Here is a 20,464-nt window from a genome sequence, read left to right on the forward strand (position 1 = left end):
GGGAGAGGAGGGGGAAAATGGACCGTTCGACTTCGGTTTTTGGAGTTTTGTTTACCTCCATAAGCTATAGGAAATTAGTTTTTCTTAAGCCGAATAGCCAGTTCCATTAGGTTCGTGTTTAATTTGGTCTTTTCAGAGTATGTGGTTCTATGGTGACCCTTGTGAAGGTGGGGAGATGTCTTTTTGTCCTCCCCGTGTTCGTGTCTGTTCAGTGCTGGCTCGAGTGACATCCACCGTGAAGGTTTCTGTGTCGGAAGTAGGGCGTGGAGAGCCGAGTGTACCGGGGTAGAACAACGAGCTGGGTTTTTTTCCCCCAAGCGCACTTTAGGGTGCTTGTCAGCGCTTGAAGAGGTCGAGAAACGGATCCCTTAACATTTCCTTAATGTTGAAACTTTGGCGTTGAAGTTTTTCCCGGTGGTGGTTCAGCGTTTCTCTCAAGGTCTTTGTTTCCCACTTAGCATAATTGAGGATTTGAAGAATTAATTCGTTCAGAAGGTATTCGGTACAGCTCTTCTGTGCCGACCATCTTCCTTGGATTTTGACTTGAGTAAGGAGAGCAATCGAAAGATTTTATAGGGAGCAACAGGTGTCAGCTAGGTATTATTCATTCAACAGACATTTGGGAGTGTCTGCTCTGTGCTAGACAGCGTGCTTAGCAGTGACTTTGTGCCAGAGAATTTACAGTCTCCGGTAGGGCGTTTATTGCCTACCACCAATGTGAGTGAATCATTCAGAACCCCTCATGCTGCTCCCTGCAAAAAAAGCTTGGCCTACAGTTTGAATATGACTCAAATGATAAGTTTCTTGAGCATCTTGTCCTTTCTTTGTTTTTCCTCACATGTTTCAAAGGGACATGAGTTTCTCATGTTAAGGAATAAGAAAATAAACAAAAATGAAGGTAGGGTTCAGAAATTGAGGATTGCTTTAGTTTTTCAGAACTGGTAAGCTGCTTAGAGATCAGCTAGCACACTCCTGCATTTTATAGCTGAATAAACACCAGAGATGTAAGATTTAACTTAGATCTTTCTGGTGCTCGTCCAGTATTTGTACTGTACTTTACGAAAACCCTTTATAAGTGCCAGGTACAGAAATAGAACCCAAACCTTATTTCATTGACATCATGAGCAGTACTGCCAAAATGCAAGTTCCCTTATATAGCTTTTATTTAATTGAAGTAACCCGTAGAGGTATTACCTTCCTTTAGTAAATAAGGAAACTGGGGTTTAGGGAGTAACCTCTCTTGCTCAAGGCACACAGATAGTAATTGGGAAGCTGGGATTTTGACCTGACTCCAAAGCTGGATTCTTTAGCATTTTGCTGTCTCCTACCTGGGGACCTATGGAAAATTTGGGAGTTGGGCATTAACTTTCATTTTTAATATGTTTGTTTTGGGCTTATATTTGAAGGTTCTCTTGAATTTGATTCCCTTTGCGAATTTCACAAAGGGTCTTGTAAATGTGCATTTTAGAAGGAGGGGTTGAAGCATAGTGTCCATATCACTGGGAAACCAACTAACTATACAGCGTCTGAAGACGTACCCGGTTGCATATGTGAAAGTCTTAGCTTCAGGTTACCCTGTCTCTCAACTGATATATGGTAATGAGTGTTAAATTACACATACACAACCCCTTGCAAAAAAATGAAACACCGGGATGGCAAGACTAGCAACTGGGGTCGACTAATTCTAAAAGTGAGCATTTAAACTTTATATAATTTAGAGGCAGTTCTAATCCTTGAAAGTAGAGGCTTTTGGTGATCCCTTTCCTCCAATACCACAAAAGAATTTTGCCATCATGCTAGAATTTTTTTCTTATTTGTCAGTACATGTGAGGTCATTGTCTCCTTTGTATTTTCAGAACACTCAATATCAAGTTCTGTTGTGTCCTTCAGGGGAAGACTGACTTTGAGAAACACCTCAAATATTCTGTAAATACACTGCTTTTTGCTTTTAGTTAATATGGTGTATCTGATATAAAATTGTCCCTTTACCTGTTCTCCCAAGGAGTTACATCCTCAAAAAAAGGACAATTCAAAAAATGTAACTTACATTCCGTTGAGGAAATGCTTCTTTAAAAATATGCTGCCTTTGGGAGAAATGAAAATGTAGAATTGAGTTTATGTTGATTCAAACTCTAAATTGCATCCTTGTCTTAAGCACATCTCAAGGGACAAATAGCATACAGTAGTTTGTAATCCTTACTCCCCCCCGAAATCAGATCAGCAGTTTGCTCAAGTTGAAAAGACGAAAAGGGCTCACGTGCCCAGGGCACAGCAAAGTAAGGTGTTTGCAGCAGAGTAAGGATTTTATTGCAAGGTGCCAAGCAAGGAAGTGGGAGACAAGTCTCGGATCCACTCCAACTTGGTCTTTTAGTTAAGAGTTGGTTTTTTGTTTTGTTTCTGTTTTTGTTGTTTTTTGTTTTGGGGGGTTTTTTGGCTGAGCTGCACGGCCTGTGGGATCTTAGTTCCCTGACCAGGGATTGAACCCGGCCTCTCAACTTCAGAGCATGGAGCCCTAACCACTGAACCTCCAGGGAATTCCTTAGTTAGGAGTTTTTAAAGGGGAAGGAGAGGGGAAGCTGGTGGTTAATCATGCTCTTGTGACATTTCTTAATCATAGTTCCAGGAGCCAGGCTGTCTGTGGTCTATGTGCCTCCTGCCCGGTGGTCTGTGACCTGGTGGTCTGGACGTGGAGCCTGCAAAGGTCATCTTGTTCTGAAAACAACTTAGGCTTGTGCATCAGTGATGTTATCAGAGGTTGCAGTCTTCAGATATCTGGTACTGGTTAATTATTACTGTGCAAGCATGGGGTAGAATTTAGAGGAGGAAAAAGAAAAGGGAGAAGGGGAAAAGTTTAAAATCAAAGCTTTCTTAAAAGCTGGTTAATGGACTCAGGCTCAAATTTCTGATAGTTTGAAGCTTTATATTCACTTGTTGTTTAGACACACAAAAAAGATACGACCTAGTCCATCTTGTTGGTAATGAGCTAACCCAGTCCTAGGGGAAGACAGATAGTACATAAATGGAATTGGACTGGTATTTATTATAAAGAGTTGGCAACCTTTCTAATTTCCTTGCATCTCAAAAGTTGTGTTTTATTCTTTTTTGCAAGGGCAAGTCATGTAGCTAATTGGAAAGAAATGCATCTTGCGTAAGTTAAAGGATACTGGTCTTCTGGATTAAGAATTTAAATTATGTTTACTTTCTACCCTCATTGAGCTAGTCATCTAAACATTAGCCCTTCAGCAGTACTGCATGGTATATAAGTCTCTAGTAAGGTGCCAGTAAACATGGAATACCTGCTGTATTCCAGGTACTAGGCACAGCACAGTCCAGTGGAGGAGTCAAGTGGGGCAGCACTTTCTTTGGAAGAGGCACAGACAGGGTACCGTGGCTGGGATCAGAGACAGTCTTGTAGAGAAGGTGATAAGATTTGAAGGACCAGTTGAATAAAGCAGTAGTAGGTCTGAGAGGGGAGGGGCAGGTAGAATGTAGGACAAATGCACACATAGGCAAGGAGGCAGTGAGAGAAGAGTTTGCAGCATTGGGAGAGCTACAAGTATTTCCTTCTGGCTGGAGGGTAGAGTGTTGGCAGGACTGAGTGGAAAGAGATGAGGCCCGAGAGGTATGCGGAGAGGTATGCAGAGGCCAGATCAGGAAGAGCCTCCTTGTACTTGGTTCTGGGGAGCTTGGACTTTGTCCTGAAAGCAGAAAGGAGCTTTGGAGGCTTTTTTTTTTTTTTTTTTTAGCAGAGTAGTGACATAGTTTTTAATTTAAGAGATAAGACCTTTGATTTGCTTATCTTTCTTTAGAGAAGAGGCCATTCTCCCTGAAGTGTGGCTGCCACCTCACTTTGGGGTCTTCAGTGCTACCTGTAATTGCTGTCATCACAGAAGGTGTACAGTGGCTGTGGATAGTGGGCAAATACTAGCTATTTTGGGGCTACCTGGTGCTGATTTCCTTATGTCTGTCCTTACAGTAAAGAAGGTATTTAAGATTTGTGCTATCAGCACAAATCTAGGTGTACTGTGCCCAAAGGAACCATTTCTAAAATGTTTCTGGTCCTTTTGGAAAGATTGAGTTCTAGGCACTGATGTCTTCAGAAAGGACTTTCTATAAAGCAGTTAGTTTAGACATGATTGTGCTGAGCAGTCTGTCCCTGGGACTCTGGAGAAAGCTTTTCACTCGTAACTGCTCAGCTCTTTTCTTTGAGGCTGCACGGGGGTCTTGTTTCCAGCATGCTCTGGGTGTACAAGAGAACTGCCATGGTGCTGTGGGTTGGAATTCGGAAAGTTGCTTTTCCTTCTACAACAGGACAGAATTGTGTGTCTTTCTAAAGCTTTTGGTAAAATCCTCCAAGAGAAAAGGCACTGTTGTCTAGATCTGGTGACTCAAAAGTATTCTTGGGGCCAGCCCTTTCTTTCCAGTTTCTCCCTTTACACTGCTGTGGGCCTCCCACAGTTAATGTCAGTTTCTGGCTGTATCAGTTAGCTAGCCTTCACAAGGTGGAGTCGGTTCTTTCCTGCACACTTTCCATGGAAATGGAAATTTTTTCCTGTCATGACAACTACTGACTTGTTGGTTTCCTAGGAGAAGATTGAGTTTAGCTACTTTTATCTGTGGCCAAAATACAAAATGAAATGTTTTTTTTTAAGTGGTAGCTATAGAGATTTCTCTTCCCAAGGGTTTTTTAAACTATGCTAGACTCCGCCAAGCATCCTTCTCCTTAACATCCAGCTCAGCTCTATGCAAGATAAAGGTTAAAACCAGCCACCACAGAAATTAGCAACAAATCCTAACAGTGGTCTGTGTGTACTTAAAAGAGTCTTAGCCCTGAGGGTAAGAGATTTTAAAATGTCCCTCACAGTAAGTTATCCACTCCCCACACCCAAAACTCTTTTCCTTATAAAATGAACACAGGAAATAGTCATTCCTTTCTAAAAGGAATAATAAATATGTACAGTTAAAATTGCATTCTTTGGGACTTCCCTGGAGGTCCAGTGGTTGACTCCATGCTTCCAACACAGAGGGTGTGGGTTTGATCCCTGTTTGAGGAACTATTATCCTGCATGCCGTGTGGCGTGGCCAAAAAAAGATTAAAAAAAAAAGTTGCATTCTTCAGGGGTGTGATCCTTAGATGAGATTGTACAGGACAGTTATGACTCGAGTCTGGAAAGGTCAGGACTGTCGTTACTCTTTATAGACATTGGGAGCCAAATTACCAGCCCTCATGCTCTTGCCTTCTTCGCTTATAAAAGCATTTGCGACCCTTCAGCTGTCAGTTGTGTTTCTGCTACCTAGTTGCACATCGCGGTGGTGAATGAATGAACACTGCCTATAAACCTGTGAACTCCCAAATTCCACTGGCCTTTCTGAAAGGGCTTCTTAGACAGCATCTTGAGAGCTCGTTACTGGGCAGGTGGAGTGCCTTTTTACGTTCATTATCCCATTCTGTTTCAGTGACCTAGTGAAGTGTAGGTACTATTATTCCTAGTGTCCAGGAGAGGAAATCACATGGTCGGTCTCAGCCGAGGCTTTTGGCATCCTGAGCCTACACTTAGGAATCTTATTGGACAGTTTGTTTACCTTTGCTTCTTGGCAGATATTTAACTAGTTAAGTGCTTTAGGGTGCTTAGTTGCTAGTTCCTTTGAAGTATTGTATTTGTTTTGCCTGGGATTGACCTCCTGCTTCTGGATGACCAGCTAATAAATTTTGTGTATCTGAGAAACTTGAACTCGGTGCTCAAGAGCCAGAAGGACAATGCTTCTGTTAGCTGTTAATACTAAGAACAGTGACTGCAAGTGATTGAAGTCTTTCTTTTAATCTTTTTTTTTTTTCTGGCCGCACTACGCAGCTTGCAGGATCTTAGTTCCTGAACCATGTATTGAACCCAGGCCCTTGGCAGTGAAAGTGTGGTATCCTAACCAGTGGACTGCCAGGGAATTCCCTGAGATCTTGATTATAAATGGGAAATAACTTTTTAACATCTAGCCAAGCAGAGAGAGAGAGAATGTAAATAATTTTTGCTCAGATCTCCTGAGAAGATTGAACATCTCTGCTATCTTAGGATCCCTTTATCTGTACTTCACACTGCCAGCCCTCAGGTATTCGACCTATAGACTTTTTTGGGGTGCACGTTGTTTTTTAAATATTGAGTCTGAATGTCTTTACCTACGTCTTGATTCCTCTCAGTCTCCTCTCTTCCATAGTCCCCACCGCATGTTACCTACCTACGTATTGTGTTACCTGTTGTGTTTTGTCCTGCCTGCTTTATTGATTGACTTGGCCCTGGAGGCGTTGTTTGCTGACCCTCCTGAGTGCGTGATTCTCACTAGCCTTTGGTGAAGGCGCCCTTGGGTGTTTGAATAAAACCTGGTGTTGGGGGGTGGTAATAGTGACTTTGCTCCGTCTCCCAGTCTGTATGCCTAATGTTTCCTTTGGGAGAGGAGACTTGCTGTCTTCATTCTAAAAGGTAGCAAGAAAGAATAGGTTGCCTCTGCCAGTCAATGATGCACTTCCACCATCCGTGGCAGAAGTCAGAAGTCTAGGCTAAGGGTTCAAGTGCCATGTCTGATTTTGGGGCAAGTCACTACCTACTGTCAATGAAAAAATTAATCAACAGTCAGTCTAAGTAAGAAATGGAAAATTTTATTCTAGCCAACCTGAGGATTATAACCCGGAGACAGTCTCTCAGAGAGCTCTGAGAACGGTTCCGAAGAGGTAAAGGGAGAGGCCAGTAGATGTGTGATTTTGGCGAAGGGGTGCACGTACTTCAAGCACGTGCACCTTGGTAGAAGGTTACTGCTGTTTACGAGGAGCAGGTCATCTCAGTTAATGCTTTTAGTGCTTTCTAAGTATGGGAAGATGTGAGAAACTGGGTCCATACAATCTTCTCCTGAAAATATCTGAGGGCCATTTCTGCCAGTTTTCCCAGAGCACAAAATGCCTCATCCTGATCATCACCCTGAATTCTTTTTAGGTGTATTGTTAGGTCAGTGACTGCAGTGGCTAATGGCCTGATTCTTGTAGAACTGGATGGTGGGCAACATTCTTTATTGTACAGTCCCTTCCCTTTCGGTCTTAATTTCAACCAAGGTTTGGGAGACATTTCCTGACCAGTTTGCCCCATGGCACTAGGAATGCTCATTCCCAGGTCAGGTGAGGATTTTGTTGATAGGCCACTTAATGTGCTATTACTCGACTAGGCCCTGTTAACAGTAGCCAAAAGCTTCTGGACCACCTGACTTACTAGTCTGTTATGGTCCAGGAAGTGGTTCCCTCTTGTTGCTTCTTCCTGTATGTAGGGTTAGACTATTACAGTCATTGATCTTACAGAACTGTATATCTGGTCAATTGTTTCAAGTGACCTAGTCATCATTAATTTTATTAGAGGCTCAGTCATACATTTGGCAGTGCAAAAAATTATAATCTTGTAAAACAGGTAGAATACAAGTAATAGAGCTAGTAACGTTAATAAGGTCATAAGTAAGTATTTAAGCTGAGAACTTGCATTAGGTGCAACCCAGTATCTCCCCAGGTTGTCTGACCAGTCTGTTCTGCACCAATCACTGTGTTTAAGCAAACTGATATATTGGCATTGTACATAAAGTTCACCAAAGATGTCTGCATGTACAAGGCAAGTGGTAGGTCATTCTGACTCCTTACAGGATTGAGAAAGGAACGTTATCTACTAAGGAGGTGCGTAGCCGACACCAGAAGAAAAGTGGATCTTTACCGTTGAGCAGGTATTTCTGCCATTGGGAAGGTGTGGTTAATGCATAATACAGGTGCACAGTGCACACTAGAGGGGGAGGGAGGGGGCCCAAACGGGCAGAGGAATCTTTTGTGTTTAAATTTTTCCTGTTTTGTCTTAAAATAATTTTTATTTCATCACTACCTTTCAGCTTCGTTTTCCTCATTTGTAAAGTTAGATTAATAAAATCTGCCTTGCCTGGTGATGAGAGGTAAATAAAGCATCGTTCAAAGACAGTGCTGGAGCAGAGCGTGTTGCTGCTCTGAGTGTGAGGGCTGCTCTCCAGCCATTGACAGTGTGGCCTCTGTCCCATTAGGGTGCAACAGGACTGGCTGAGGGGTCTCTTTCTTGGCGCCCCAGAGGACTAATTTGTATGTTGTTTTACTCTAAGAGTTGTATTGCTTAGTGTTGTATGAAAAGGGAAAGGAGAAAGCAATAATAAACATGGAGAAAGGGGACCCCCATTAGACTCTGCTTCCTGTTTTATTCCAGGGGTTGGGCTCACCACCGCTACTCCCACCCCTGCCTGTTCCACTCCTTTAAGGTAAGGGACTGTGTGGATTCCCTCCCCCATGGAGACCCTCTGAAGAGGCACTCGAAGCAGAATAATACATCGTCTCAAGATGGCAAGTTACAGAGTTTCTGAGGGATACATCTAAATTGCTAGGCCTGTTCTGGAAATTTGTTCCTTTGGGGCACTTCTTAGATTTAAGACCTGGACTTTGGAATTGAGCTCTGCTGTAGTCCTTCCTCAGGAACTGTGGGCTTGCACTCACCTGGCTCGGGGTGCACAGGCAGGCAGGCAGGTTGGTGATCCCTGTCAGTCTTTTTTTTTTTTTTTTTTCTTCTGTACGCGGGCCTCTCACTGTTGTGGCCTCTCCCGTTGCGGAGCGCAGGCTCAGCGGCCATGGCTCACGGGCCCAGCCGCTCCGCAGCATGTGGGATCCTCCCGGCCCGGGGCACGAACCCGCGTCCCCTGCATGGGTAGGTGGGCTCTCAACCACTGTGCCACCGGGGGAGCCTCCCTGTCAGTCTTTATTCTGCTTCTTAGTTCCTGCGGCCACACACCAGCCACACTCCTGAACCTTTTTGCTTCCTCCTCTTGAGGTTTAGGGTTCAGTTCTCTCACTTACTAGTTGCGTAGCCTTTGGTAAGTCAGTTAACCTCTGAGCGTGCAGCAGGGGTGCTGTACATCGCTTGAGTTGTGGTGAGGATTAGGGTGGTGAAGGAAGGACCTGGTGCCTTCCTGACACATATCTGTGGCAAGTGTTTGGAGAGTGTGCTCCCACCACCACTACTGTGAAGTGCTTAAGGCAGCCTTAGATTTTATTTGGAACATGGAGAGTGTCACTACCTTTGGATCCGGATAGACCCAGTTCATATTCTGGCTCCACCCCATAGTAGCTGTGGAACCATGGTCAGGTTACATAACCGCCTCTGAATTGGTTTGTAAATCATTTGTAAAACGGGGATATAGCGCTAAAATCTTGTTTCATAGGATTGTTCCTTGATTTATGTGTTGGGTACTGTTTTAGGCACTCCGGACAGCTGTAGTGAATGAAGTTTCTACTCTCATAAAGCTTACTTTCTAGTGCAGAAAGATGGACAATAAATAATAAATAATATTTTATGTACACACACAATGAAGAAAAATAAAACAAATAAAGGAGCATAGAAAGTGACTGGCAGGAGTACCTTTTTTGTTTTTTATTATTTATTTTTATTTTTTTAAAATTTGGCTGTGCTGTGTGGCTTGCGGGATCTTAGTTCCCAAACCAGGGATTGAAACCGGACCCTCGGCAGTGAAAGCGTGGAGTCCTAACCACTGGACCACCAGGGAATTCCCCAGGAGTACCTTTTCTTAAAAACAGTCAGAGAAGGCCTCTCAGATAAAGATAGGCTGAGAGAGCAAGCCATGTAGAAGCTGCAGAAGTACATTGCAGGCAGAGGGAACGCAAGTGCAAAGGCTCTAAGGCTGAATTGTGCTTATTTTATGTAGTAGGAATGGATGAAAGAGAAAGTGGCAAGAGATGAGGTCAGAGGTAGCAGGGAGCCAGATCCAGTAGAGAACAGGAGGCCGTGGTGGAGATCGCCTTGAAGTAGGAAGCCATGTGAGGGTGTTAAACAGAAGTTAACTTGGTTTTTAAAGAGGTAGTTTTGGCTGCTGTGTGTAAAATAAACTTCAGGGGCAAGAATGGAAGCACAGAGACTAATTAGGATACTGTTACAACTGACCATTCAGGGGCTGTTGGTAATTCGGACCAGGGTGGTCACAGAAGCAGAAGTGTTGAGAAAATTCAGGGTACGTTTTGAAAATAGAACCAACAAGATTTGCTGATGTGGGTGTGTAGGAGGCATCGAGATGAGTGCAGAGTCTTTGGCCTGATCCCTAGAAGACTGGAATTGCTGAAATGGGGTGAGTAAAGGGAATGTGGGAGGAGCAGGTTTGGGTGATGGGGTAAAATCAAGAGTTGGGTTTTGGACACAAAAGGTTGAGATACCTTTTGAAATGCAAGTGGGAATGTCAAGTTGGCAGTTGTGTATCAATGGTTTTAAAGCTGTGGAACTAGATGAGATCACTTAATAAGCCAGCTTGGATACAGAAGGGGCAAACTCTTCAACCTCAAGGGATCAGGAGAGGAAGAGGAACCTATCTTGTTATAGGAGAAATCAAATATGGAATGTGAGAGGGAACTACCAGGAGAGTAGTGTCTGGAGACTGAATAAAGAAAATGCTTTATGCATTCTATATATAAAAGCTTACTTCAGTTAATTAATGGACTTCCCTGGTGGCACAGTGGTTAAGAATCCTCCTGCCGGGCTTCCCTGGTGGCGCAGTGGTTGGGAGTCCGCCTGTCGATGCAGGGGACGCGGGTTCGTGGCCCGGTCCAGGGGGATCCCGCGTGCCGCGGAGCGGCTGGGCCCGTGCGCCATGGCCGCTGAGCCTGCGCGTCCGGAGCCTGTGCTCCGCAATGGGAGAGGCCACAACAGTGAGAGGCCCGCATACCGCAAAAAAAAAAAAAAAAAAAAGAATCCTCCTGCCAATGCAGGGGAAACGGGTTCGAGCCCTGGTCCGGGAAGATCCCACATGCCGCGGAGCAACTAAGCCCGTGTGCCACAACGACTGAGCCTGTGCTCTAGAGCCCGTGAGCCACAACTAGTGAGTCCGTGTGCTGCAACTACTGAAGCCCGTGTGCCTAGAGCCCGTGCTCTGCAACAAGAGAAGCCACCGAAATGAGAAGCCCGCACACTGCAACGAAGAGTAGCCCCCACTCGCCACAACCAGAGAAAACCTGTGTGCAGCAACGAAGACCCAACGGAGCTAAGTGAAGATTTGGAATTTACGAGTGATTTTGGCCAATGCCTGCATGTCTTTGGCAACTTCGACAAGAACAGTTTCAGTGGGACAGTGGGGCTTAGAGAGCTGGATTGAACTGAGGTGGTGAATGTTACCCAGAGCAGGACCTGAGCCAGATATTGGGCGCTGGATGAGTGCTAGTTGCTGTTATGCCGACATGACAGATAGGACCCACCAAAGTAGGTCTTGCACATCAATACACACCGTGCCTCTTGGGTCCTTAAGACGCTCAGTCACTAGTTGCCGACAGATGAAATGTACAACAGAGGCACATCTTATTCTAGGGTTAGATCTAAAGCAGTGTTGTCCAACAGAAGTATCATGCAAGCCACATAGGTAATATCAAATTTTTCTAGAAGCCACATTTGAAAAGTATAAAGAAACAAGTGAGGTTAATTTTAATATTTTTAATTTAATCCAATACATACAAAGTAGTATCATGTCAACATATAAATATTGAAAATATATTAATGAGCTATTTTACACTCTTTTTTTTTTGTACTAAGTCTGGGAAGTCTGCTGTGTATTTGGAACTTAAAGCACGTCTCAGTTTGGACTGGCCACATGTCACGTGCTTACCAGCCACACGTGGCGGTCACCACTGCACTGAGTGGTATAGCTGGATCTAGTGCAGAAGAGAGTGTGCCCAAAGGATTCCCTCTTCCTGGGCAGGCGCAGAGAGGTCCAGAAAGCTGTAGCGAACTTGGAAAAGAAAGCAGGAAGTGGTTGTTTCTTACGAGCAAGTACGAATTGTTTGGTCTTTACAGTGTACCACCCCAAAGCCTTTTGTGGTTTTCTGGTGTGCCTAAGTTCTTCCAGTTCGTATCATGCTGGCCCTATGAGTTACAACTAATTTTATGCAGTAGTTTGTTTTTTTGTGTGTGTGTGTGGTACGCGGGCCTCTCACTGTTGTGGCCTCTCCCGTTGCGGAGCACAGGCTCCGGACACGCAGGCTCAGCGGCCATGGCTCACGGGCCCAGCTGCTCCGCGGCATGTGGGATCTTCCCAGACCGGGGCATGAACCCGTGTCCCCTGCATCGGCAGGCAGACTCTCAACCACTGCGCCACCAGGGAAGCCCATGCAGTAGCTTTTTGAGTAGTGTTGATACCAAATATGTTTTGTTTTTTTGTTTTTCTGGGGGGTTTTTTTGGCTGCTTTGGGTCTTCGTTGCTGCACGCGGGCTTTCTCCAGTTGTGGCGAGCGGGGGCTACTCTTTGTTGCGGTGCGCGGGCTTCTCTTGTTGCAGAGCACAGGCTCTAGGCACACGGGCTTCAGTAGTTGTGGCACGTGGGCTCAGTAGTTGTGGCTTGAAGGCTCTACAGGACAGGCTCAGTAGTTGTGGCTCATGGGCTTAGTTGCTTCATGGCATGTGGGATCTTCCTGGACCAGGGCTTGAACCCATGTACCCTACATTGGCAGGTGGGTTCTTAACCACTGTGCCATCAGGGAAGTCCCCAAATAATAAGAACCATTGCTGACTGCAGCTAAAGTAATCTCAGATGGTTTTCCAAACCTAGATTTTTTAAAAGAGAGATGGGTCCATTATCAAATACCTTTCTAGATTTGAATATCTCCATTTAAGAAGTATCTTATTTGGGGTTCCTTTTTTCTTTCCCTCTATTCATGTTTTCATTCTTTCTCCCCAACTTTATTATGCCCCTTCTCTTCTCCTTGAAACTCTAGTCCTTTAAGTTTCTGCAGCTTCCCTGACTTCTCATGGCAGGCTCGTCCCGCCTTCATTTCTCTTTCCAAAACACTGTTGTTACAACCAACATGGCAACTGTGGTTTATCTGTCTTCTCCCACCTGGCTAGGCTCTCCTCATCAGCGGGGATTGCCTTACTCATCTCTGGGTTTCCAGCTTCTAGCACATCTACTTTATAGTAGGTTTTCCATAAATGCTTGTCTCCAGCTTTTTTTTATCACTGAAAAGCAAAAGGAAAATGGCCTTGAGATACATTAACAAAGCGTAGACTTCCTTAGGGAGGGAGCTTTAGAACTATATCCTGTGCCCTACAGTGGCCCACGTAATTAAAGTGGAATGTTTTCCTTGCTGTGGGAGTAACAGAGGAAGGAGGAATGTTTTGCGGGAAATGGAACCTTCAAACAGACTAACCTGCGTCTGTATTAAAAAGGCAGCTGATGGCCTAGCTGTGCCCCCACAGGTCTTCTTTGTGTCTCAACTTCTGATTTCTGCCTTTTGCTTTTTCTGAATTACCCAATCCTGTGTGCTCAGGAGTTGAGTTGATTTTCTGAACTTGACAGTAATCCTGAAGCATCACTGTAAAATCAAACCTGGGGTGGTACGACTTTGGGTGCTTCCCTCCCTGGAGTTAGTCGGGGGAGGTAGAATAAGCAGAAGCATTGGAGACGGCCAGCCCCACTGGGGCAGGACAGTGTCACTGCCATGCCACTGATGTAGAGAAGCAAGGCAGGGATGAAGCACGGAGTTACACACGTCGATATGAAGGTTGTTTGGAAACGTCTCTATGGATTGCACATCTGGACTTGAAATGACCAGTGGTGCACTTTAAAAGTTACAGAGACCTTCTTATCCGGTTTTAGACCAGATTTTGCTGGTTCTCCCCATGAATTCTTTTTGCTTTATTCCTGAATGAAATTGAGGCCCTCGTGGAAGGAGCCAGAATTCCATCCTTGTGTGTGGTATGGAGACACAGGCAGTCTTTTAGCTAGGGGAATGGGCGCTGATGTCCTGCCCAAAACTTAAAGACATTAGGCCCTGCTTGGGCACTTCCTGCTGTGGTGGGAGTTCGGGAGCCGGAACGTACTTGGAAGGTGGTCTCACCATCAACTCCTTGACAGCGTCTTCTCTTTGCTTTTCATCAGGACCGGTCAGGCTCTGGTTCTGAGAGAAACACTTGTACTTTCAGGACTCCTGTCTCTTCAGATCCCCCCAGTGGTCTGCTTGTAGATATGTGCTCCCCAATTTGGGATAGCTGGACGAGACCAGATGAGCCTGTGGGGCATAGTGGTTCACAGGGAGCCCAAGACCAGTTATTAATTCCTTGAATCTGAGAGGAAAATCAGAAAAGATCCTCTTCTGAAATGGAAACTGACAAAGAGAGGCAAATTGCCCCGGAAAAGTCACTTAAATAGTAACTGTTGCTGATAAAAAGATGTTATTTCCTAACTCAGAGCCAAGACCTCTTAGACCTCCATTCAATACAAGATTACTTGGATTCTTTGGAAGTTGTGCTGGCTGCATTGGTGACCAGAGGATTTGGGTTATCAGCGAGAGGGGTGCTGTGGTGGAGCAGGACACCGTGCGGTGGGGGCCCTGGGGAGCTGGTAGCCGGAGGTCGGGCTCCGGAAAGGACAGGACACCTCCTCCCACCCCTCCTAGTGTAACGGATCAGGATTGGGGTTTGTTCACTCTGTCTCCTGCGAGTGTGGCTAGTGTGAGTCAGCTTCACCATCCCTAGGTGAGCTGATAAAGTCTGGTTTTGGGGACAGTAAGCTGTAATGGTGCTGTACTTGCTGTACTTTGCACCAAGGCCCAGAATAACCTATCTGTTTCTCTCTTCTGCCTTTCTTTCCTCACCCCTTACCTTCTCACTTTTCTTTTTTCCTTTCTCATGCGCCTCTTAGTGTTACAGGAGTGAGGCTCTCACTGTAGTCTGCCTGCCCTTGCACATACATCCTGGTCCTCTTTGTTGCCTCTGCCCCTTTTGAAGGTTGTGGCTGGGTCACGGCTTAGGCTGTTTGAGGCGTCTCCTCCCCTCCCATGCTTCCATTCCCAGCCCTCTGCTGGAGGTTCACGTGAGCATAATCATTGCAAGACTAAGGTCCTCGGCAGCCGGTGAAGCTGTGCTGCTTCCCTGGGGGAGCTGAATTTGCAGATGTTGATGTCTTGTGTCGCTCACCCGGTGGCTGTGGCCTCCCCTCTGCCTCCCATGAGGATGAGCCCATCCAGAACCACCTTGCTCCCCACTGTGGCTCTTCATGACCTCCTGCCCCCATGCTTGCTTTCTTTATGGTTTCGCTTGTTCTCTCAGACCAAGAAGCATGTACCTCATTTTTGTAGAGGAGTAGCTCCACAGGAGAAGTGATACCTGTGCTTGGTAACAAGAGATCTTTTGTTTAGAATTTTGACCCAAAGAGAGGTGGCCACCCCACTTAGCAGAGAGCATCATCTTCTGGAGTCTCTTCAATGCTACTTGACAAACAAAGAGCTTTTCTGGAAGGAGAAGCCGTAGGAAATCAAACTTTCTTAACACCTCCCCTCTGATTGCTTATCCCCTAAAACTTGCCTTGTGTCCAGGCGACGCTTCCTCACTCAGAGCTGAGTTATAAAGTGATGAGCTTATGGGTTTCTTTCACTAACACAGAAGTCCTTGGTCCTCTAACACAGGAGCCTTGACCTTGGGCCGGGCCTCTGTGCATCTTTTTAAAAAGAGAAGGTGCCCTTAGATAACTAGATTCTTTGTTGGGGCCCACATCTAGATGCTTCCTCACACATTCTGAGGCCTGTTTAATTCCTTTGGGCTATTGCATCTCTGGAGGAGACAAGCATTCTCCTTGTAGTGCACCCTGTAGGAAAGTTTCCACTTGGTCCAGCTCTTCAGAGCATGAGTCTGAGAGCAGATTGATTGCAAAGCCTTGTCCAAGGAGAGAATGGACTGACTCATGGTACCTGGACAGACTCCAGAGTGAGGTGCAGTGCCCTCTCTAGCTGTTGGCAGAGCACCCCTCTCCTGCTTGGACGGCGCTGAGCATGCTGGTGTACAGCTGGCCATCTGGAGATGGCCAGGATCCGCTTTCCACCAGAGCTGTTGGGTTCATATCTTGTCCTCTCATCTGATGGAAGAATTCTTCAACTCCGATAAACCATCCTGTCTGACGCGATGGAAATTGATGGGAGTATTAGTTATTGGAGTGCCAGGGAGCAGTGTAGGATTCAGGGGCTATATGGAAGAGGGGATCAATATCTAATGACTCTAGCAGCATTTCCAAGGGTTTGAGCACTCCTGGGGGTGTGGCAGCACGGGACAGGGCCTCCAGAGGCCGTAGTTCTAGGGCTGCCTCCATGATGTACACCTTGTGACCTTGGCTGAGTTCCTTAATCTCCCTGAGCAACTTGCCTTCATCTGACAGAGACGGATACAAGCTACTTTGTTTATCAAACAGAGTTGGTGTGCCAGAAATGAGTGTTTGGGAGTGTATTGACAGCCATTAAGCATTATAGTCCGTATGCCCTCTTGAAAGGCTTCTTTCCACCCGAGCTGTATTTGCTGGGCTTGGGCAGATTCCTCGTCTTCCCTAAGGCCCTAGAGAAAGAAGGAAGCAGTTTGCCTTCCTGAGAGGAAACCCGGATGCGACCTCTCAGATTCAGCCACTGTAATGTGTATTTTTCCACAGTGTTTTAAAAAATCAGCTACCGTGTTAGGCCCATTTGCCTCTTGTCTTATTTGGCCCTTAAGGAGATATGAAAGCCAGAGTTCACATAATGACGTTTAAACATTTAGAGCTGTCCCATAAAAATCTCCTAAAACAGCAGCCCTGGCCGTGTCCTCCAGGGCTTGGCTGCCTGTCTGTAGGAGGAATGCGTGTTCTCTGGTGCCTCACAGCCCCGCACCCCCTCACGGTGCTGCCTGCTTACGGAGTTTGGTTACTTGCCCGCCGGTGGAGGCATTTGATTTTGACTGTTTGAAGACACCTGAATCCCACAGATGTGAAACCTTGCATTTATGATGGAGAAACTTGAATAGGAAGTCTCATCTTCAGATTGGAGCAGAATGATAGTGTGGAATTTTAAAACTGCACGTTATTTGTGAAAAGCCCATAAAAGGTAGGGGGCATTAGACTAATGTGAAACATAGTATTTACTCAGGCAGTAACACTGTTATTAATCCAAAAATTTAGAAGAATTACATTACTGACTGTGCTGTGGCATAGATTCCCTTAGAGTGCGTGTCTGTCTGTTCACAGAAAACATCTAGGCCATTCTCTTACCCTCCGTGCACCATTTCTATTCAGTCATTTAACAGCCATCGGGTGCCAACTTGTGTTCCATGCTTGAGTGAGAGGTTTTTGTTCTGTGGCTTCCTACCCCCTCCAGAGAGTTGATGGTGCCCTCAGAATACAGTTTGTTGTGCTTGCCTAAATATACTTTGGGTTTTTCATAAAAACAAAAAATTTTAAACACAACTCAGCATCAGTCATAATGAGTGTCAGTGTCAGACTCGATTTAAATTCAGCTTCATATGGTTAGGCTAGCTTCATCTTGCTTACAGGAAACAAAAATAAGGACATGGAGAGACAAGAAGTAAGAGAGGAAAACATTTCAGGGGATACTAACCAAAAAAAAAAAAACTGGCATAGCTTTATTAATGTGAAATAATAGATTTTAAGGTAAAGAAGATTACTTCACAATGATAAACTTTAATGTACTAGAAGGAATAATTCTTGATTCTTTCTGTAGTCCATAGATCAAACAAATCAGTAAGAATGTAGAAGATTTGAATAATATGGTTAACCAGCTTGAACTGCAGAAGAAATACAGAGCATTTGTGAAAACTAGCTACACGCTGAGCTCTGAGATGGAACTCAGCAAATTTCAAAAACGTTTTACTAAGGTAGTCATTCTTAACATTTTGCAAGTAACAGACTCCTTTGAAAATCCCATCCATCTTATAAGTCAGGGTTTCTCAGCCTTGTCACTGTTGACATGTGGGGCTAGATAATTCTTTGCTGTGGGGCTATTCTGTGCATTGTAGGATTTTAGTGGCATCTGTGGACTCAACCCACTAGATGGCAGTAGCAGCTCCCTTCCAGTAATGACAACTAAAAATGTCTCCAGACGTTGCCACACGTACTGGTGGACAAAGTCACTCCTGGTTGAGAACCACTGTTATAGATCTACTCTCCAGAGAAATACATAATTTTGCATAATCCAGTAGCTGGATGGTCTTGCCGTTGCAGGTTGGTGGAACGTTTTTTAAGAAAAAGCAGTGGGACAGCCAAGGAACCTGGAGGTTTGGGCTGTGCTCTGTGCACAGCTTCCCTGTCCCGTGCATGGAGGCTCGTACACGAGGCCGTGGAGGAGTTCCTGGTGCTGAGTGCCTGAGGACTCTGACTTCCATCCAGTTCCACAGGTGTTAGGCTTCTGTTTTGTTCTAGGCCTTTTGCTAGGTGCTACTCACAGTTCAAGTCCATACGAGTAAGAAAAATAGATCATAAAATATGTGACACACATGATCATGAAGGAATGTAAAAGGGAGAGCTTATGTCTGAGGAGTAGGTGATTAGCTGTATGGGATCAAAGAAGACTTCAGAAAGAAGAGGTGGACATTCAAGCTGGGTGTTGCAGGATAAATGAGAGTTTGCAAGGAGGCGGAGATTGCAGGCAGGCGGATCAGCACGCTGGGTTCTGGGGGCTGTCACAGTTCGGTTTCGCTGTGGTGTAGCACAGGGACAGAAGCTAAGGGGATGTGTGGGCGAGGCACGCTTAGGAGCTTGGACTGGATCCGGCCAGCAGTTGAAGTGTTTTAAGTAGGGAAGTGACACAGTCAGACTTACATTTGGAAAGTTGATACGACTGGCTCTGTGAAGGACTGATTGGTGACCAGGAGACTAGTTGGAGGCCATGCAAAGAACCCAGCTGAAGGATGAAGTCTAGAACTCTCACCGCAGCCACGGGGATGGAGGGAGATGAGCCTGCAGGGAGTCAGAGCCCCAAATCCCGGAGTCTCATAAAGGGAGGGCTGCATCCGTTACTTCAAAGGACACAGTAATGTCCCTGGTCAGAAAGGACAGTGCCCTTAGCTCTGAAAATAAAGACGTAAGTTTTTATTTGAGAGAGATTTTTTTCCACTTTTTATATACATTTTTTTCCTCTAGGAAATAGACAGACGGTTGGAAAAAAAACTGAAGATCACACAAAAGGAGAGGTAAGGCTGCTGTCTGGTCTGAGGGCTCATGCTCTCTGCCGTGAGAGCTGGGCAGTCAGTGGTGTTCTCCAGCTGGCCGTTAGATACAGGCAGGTCAGGCTCCTGGGCAGCGAACCCTTCCCTTAGGGACACGGTGGCTTGCGGCTTTGGCAGTGAGGCTGGAGTGTTGCACCTGCCTCCTGCCTTAGTGGGCACCCTGTGTGAGGTGGGGGGTGACAAGTCAGAAGGCTTCGGCTTGAGGCCTGACTCTGAGGTTTGGAGCAAGTTGTTTCCCTTTCTGGACATCACTTTCTCTCTCTGTGACACGAGGAGGTCGGACAGATGATTTCCCTGGGCCCTCCGTGACTTGGTGGCTTGGGGCATTACGAGGGTATCCTAGAAGAAAAGATTCTTGGGAATCCTTCAAGACCTTTAAGGATAGCTTTTTTCCCCCACCCAGGCAGCAGAGGAAGTGGGTTTCCGAAGCAGGTGAAAGTTGACTTCAGCAGTCTGTCTTTGCCCTGGTAACCTGTCAGCTTCCCCCAGGGACAGGCGGCAGGGAGGAGGGGGGGCCTCTCTGGACTTGCTTGATGGGCTGCACAGTCATCCCCAGGGAACTGAGGGTGCCCTGCCCGTCTGCTGACTTTCCTGGCTCCCTGCCTCTGTGATCCGAGTGCTGGCTCCTTGTCTGTCTGCTCATCTCAGCAACGACACTAGCGCCTGGTTACAGTCCCCTGGCCATGCTGTCCTGTCCCACCCAAGACTTGTTCCAGCCCCCCTGGCAGCAGCCCTCCAGTACCTACTCCTCCTGACAACCAAGGCTCTGAAAACAGGCCCCTGAGCGCTATTTGGTTCTGAAGAGAAGCTAGTTGACTGCTCTGGGGAGGGTCTCTGTGGCTGTTGAGGGGTGGCTGTTCCTGCCTGGATCCCTTGTTCTCCTGTGGCTTTTGTTTCTTTCCCTTCCTGTGTCGTTTTCCTCCTCCCCTTGTGGACACATTGCCCGATGTGCACATCTACCAGCCTTGGACAGTGCTTTTCCTTTGAGCACTGCCAAGCACTATTTCCAGGGTCATCCTTGACCCCAGCCCCGCCGCGTCCAGCAGACCAGAGAGTCCTGGTGAGGGAGGGGTCTCTGCTCAGAAACTCTTCTGAAGAGGCCATCCAGTGTCTGGAGTAGCTTGTCTCTGGGAGGCACAGGACACTCACCAGAGGCTGAGGCAGTTTGGTAAATCCTGTCTTGATGCCAGGCAGGGACGGCGGAGCTGGAGTGTTTGGTCTGAGTGCATGTTGTGGGACCTTGACTGGGAGTGAACACTTTGCTGATCCCCAAGCTAAGGGGCTCCCACCGCACTGGCCTGTTACACGCTGGTCTGTGTAGGGAAGCTGGGGTTTTAACTGAGGCCATTGGATTCTGGACAAGAGGTGTTTTGCCGCAGGGGCCCGACAGTGGTTGATGTGACTTTGAC

At 46.1% G+C, this 20,464-nt stretch overlaps 1 protein-coding gene across 4 annotated transcripts in view; it reads left to right on the forward strand.

Moving 5' to 3' along the window:
* Positions 1-20,464, forward strand: part of SZRD1 (SUZ RNA binding domain containing 1) — a 33,645-nt gene that overhangs the window by 861 nt on the left and 12,320 nt on the right. For 2 of the 4 annotated variants that reach the window (XM_079912661.1, XM_079912660.1), the window contains exon 2: positions 18,970-19,019. The exons of the other annotated variants lie outside the window; for them this stretch is intronic. In XM_079912661.1, coding sequence (XP_079768787.1) covers positions 18,970-19,019 — 50 coding nt within the window. The remainder of the gene's footprint in view (positions 1-18,969; positions 19,020-20,464) is intronic. 4 annotated transcript variants of the gene reach the window in all.

The sequence above is a fragment of the Stenella coeruleoalba genome (genome assembly GCF_951394435.1).
Source record: "Stenella coeruleoalba genome assembly, chromosome: 1".
Lineage (NCBI taxonomy): Eukaryota > Metazoa > Chordata > Mammalia > Artiodactyla > Delphinidae > Stenella > Stenella coeruleoalba.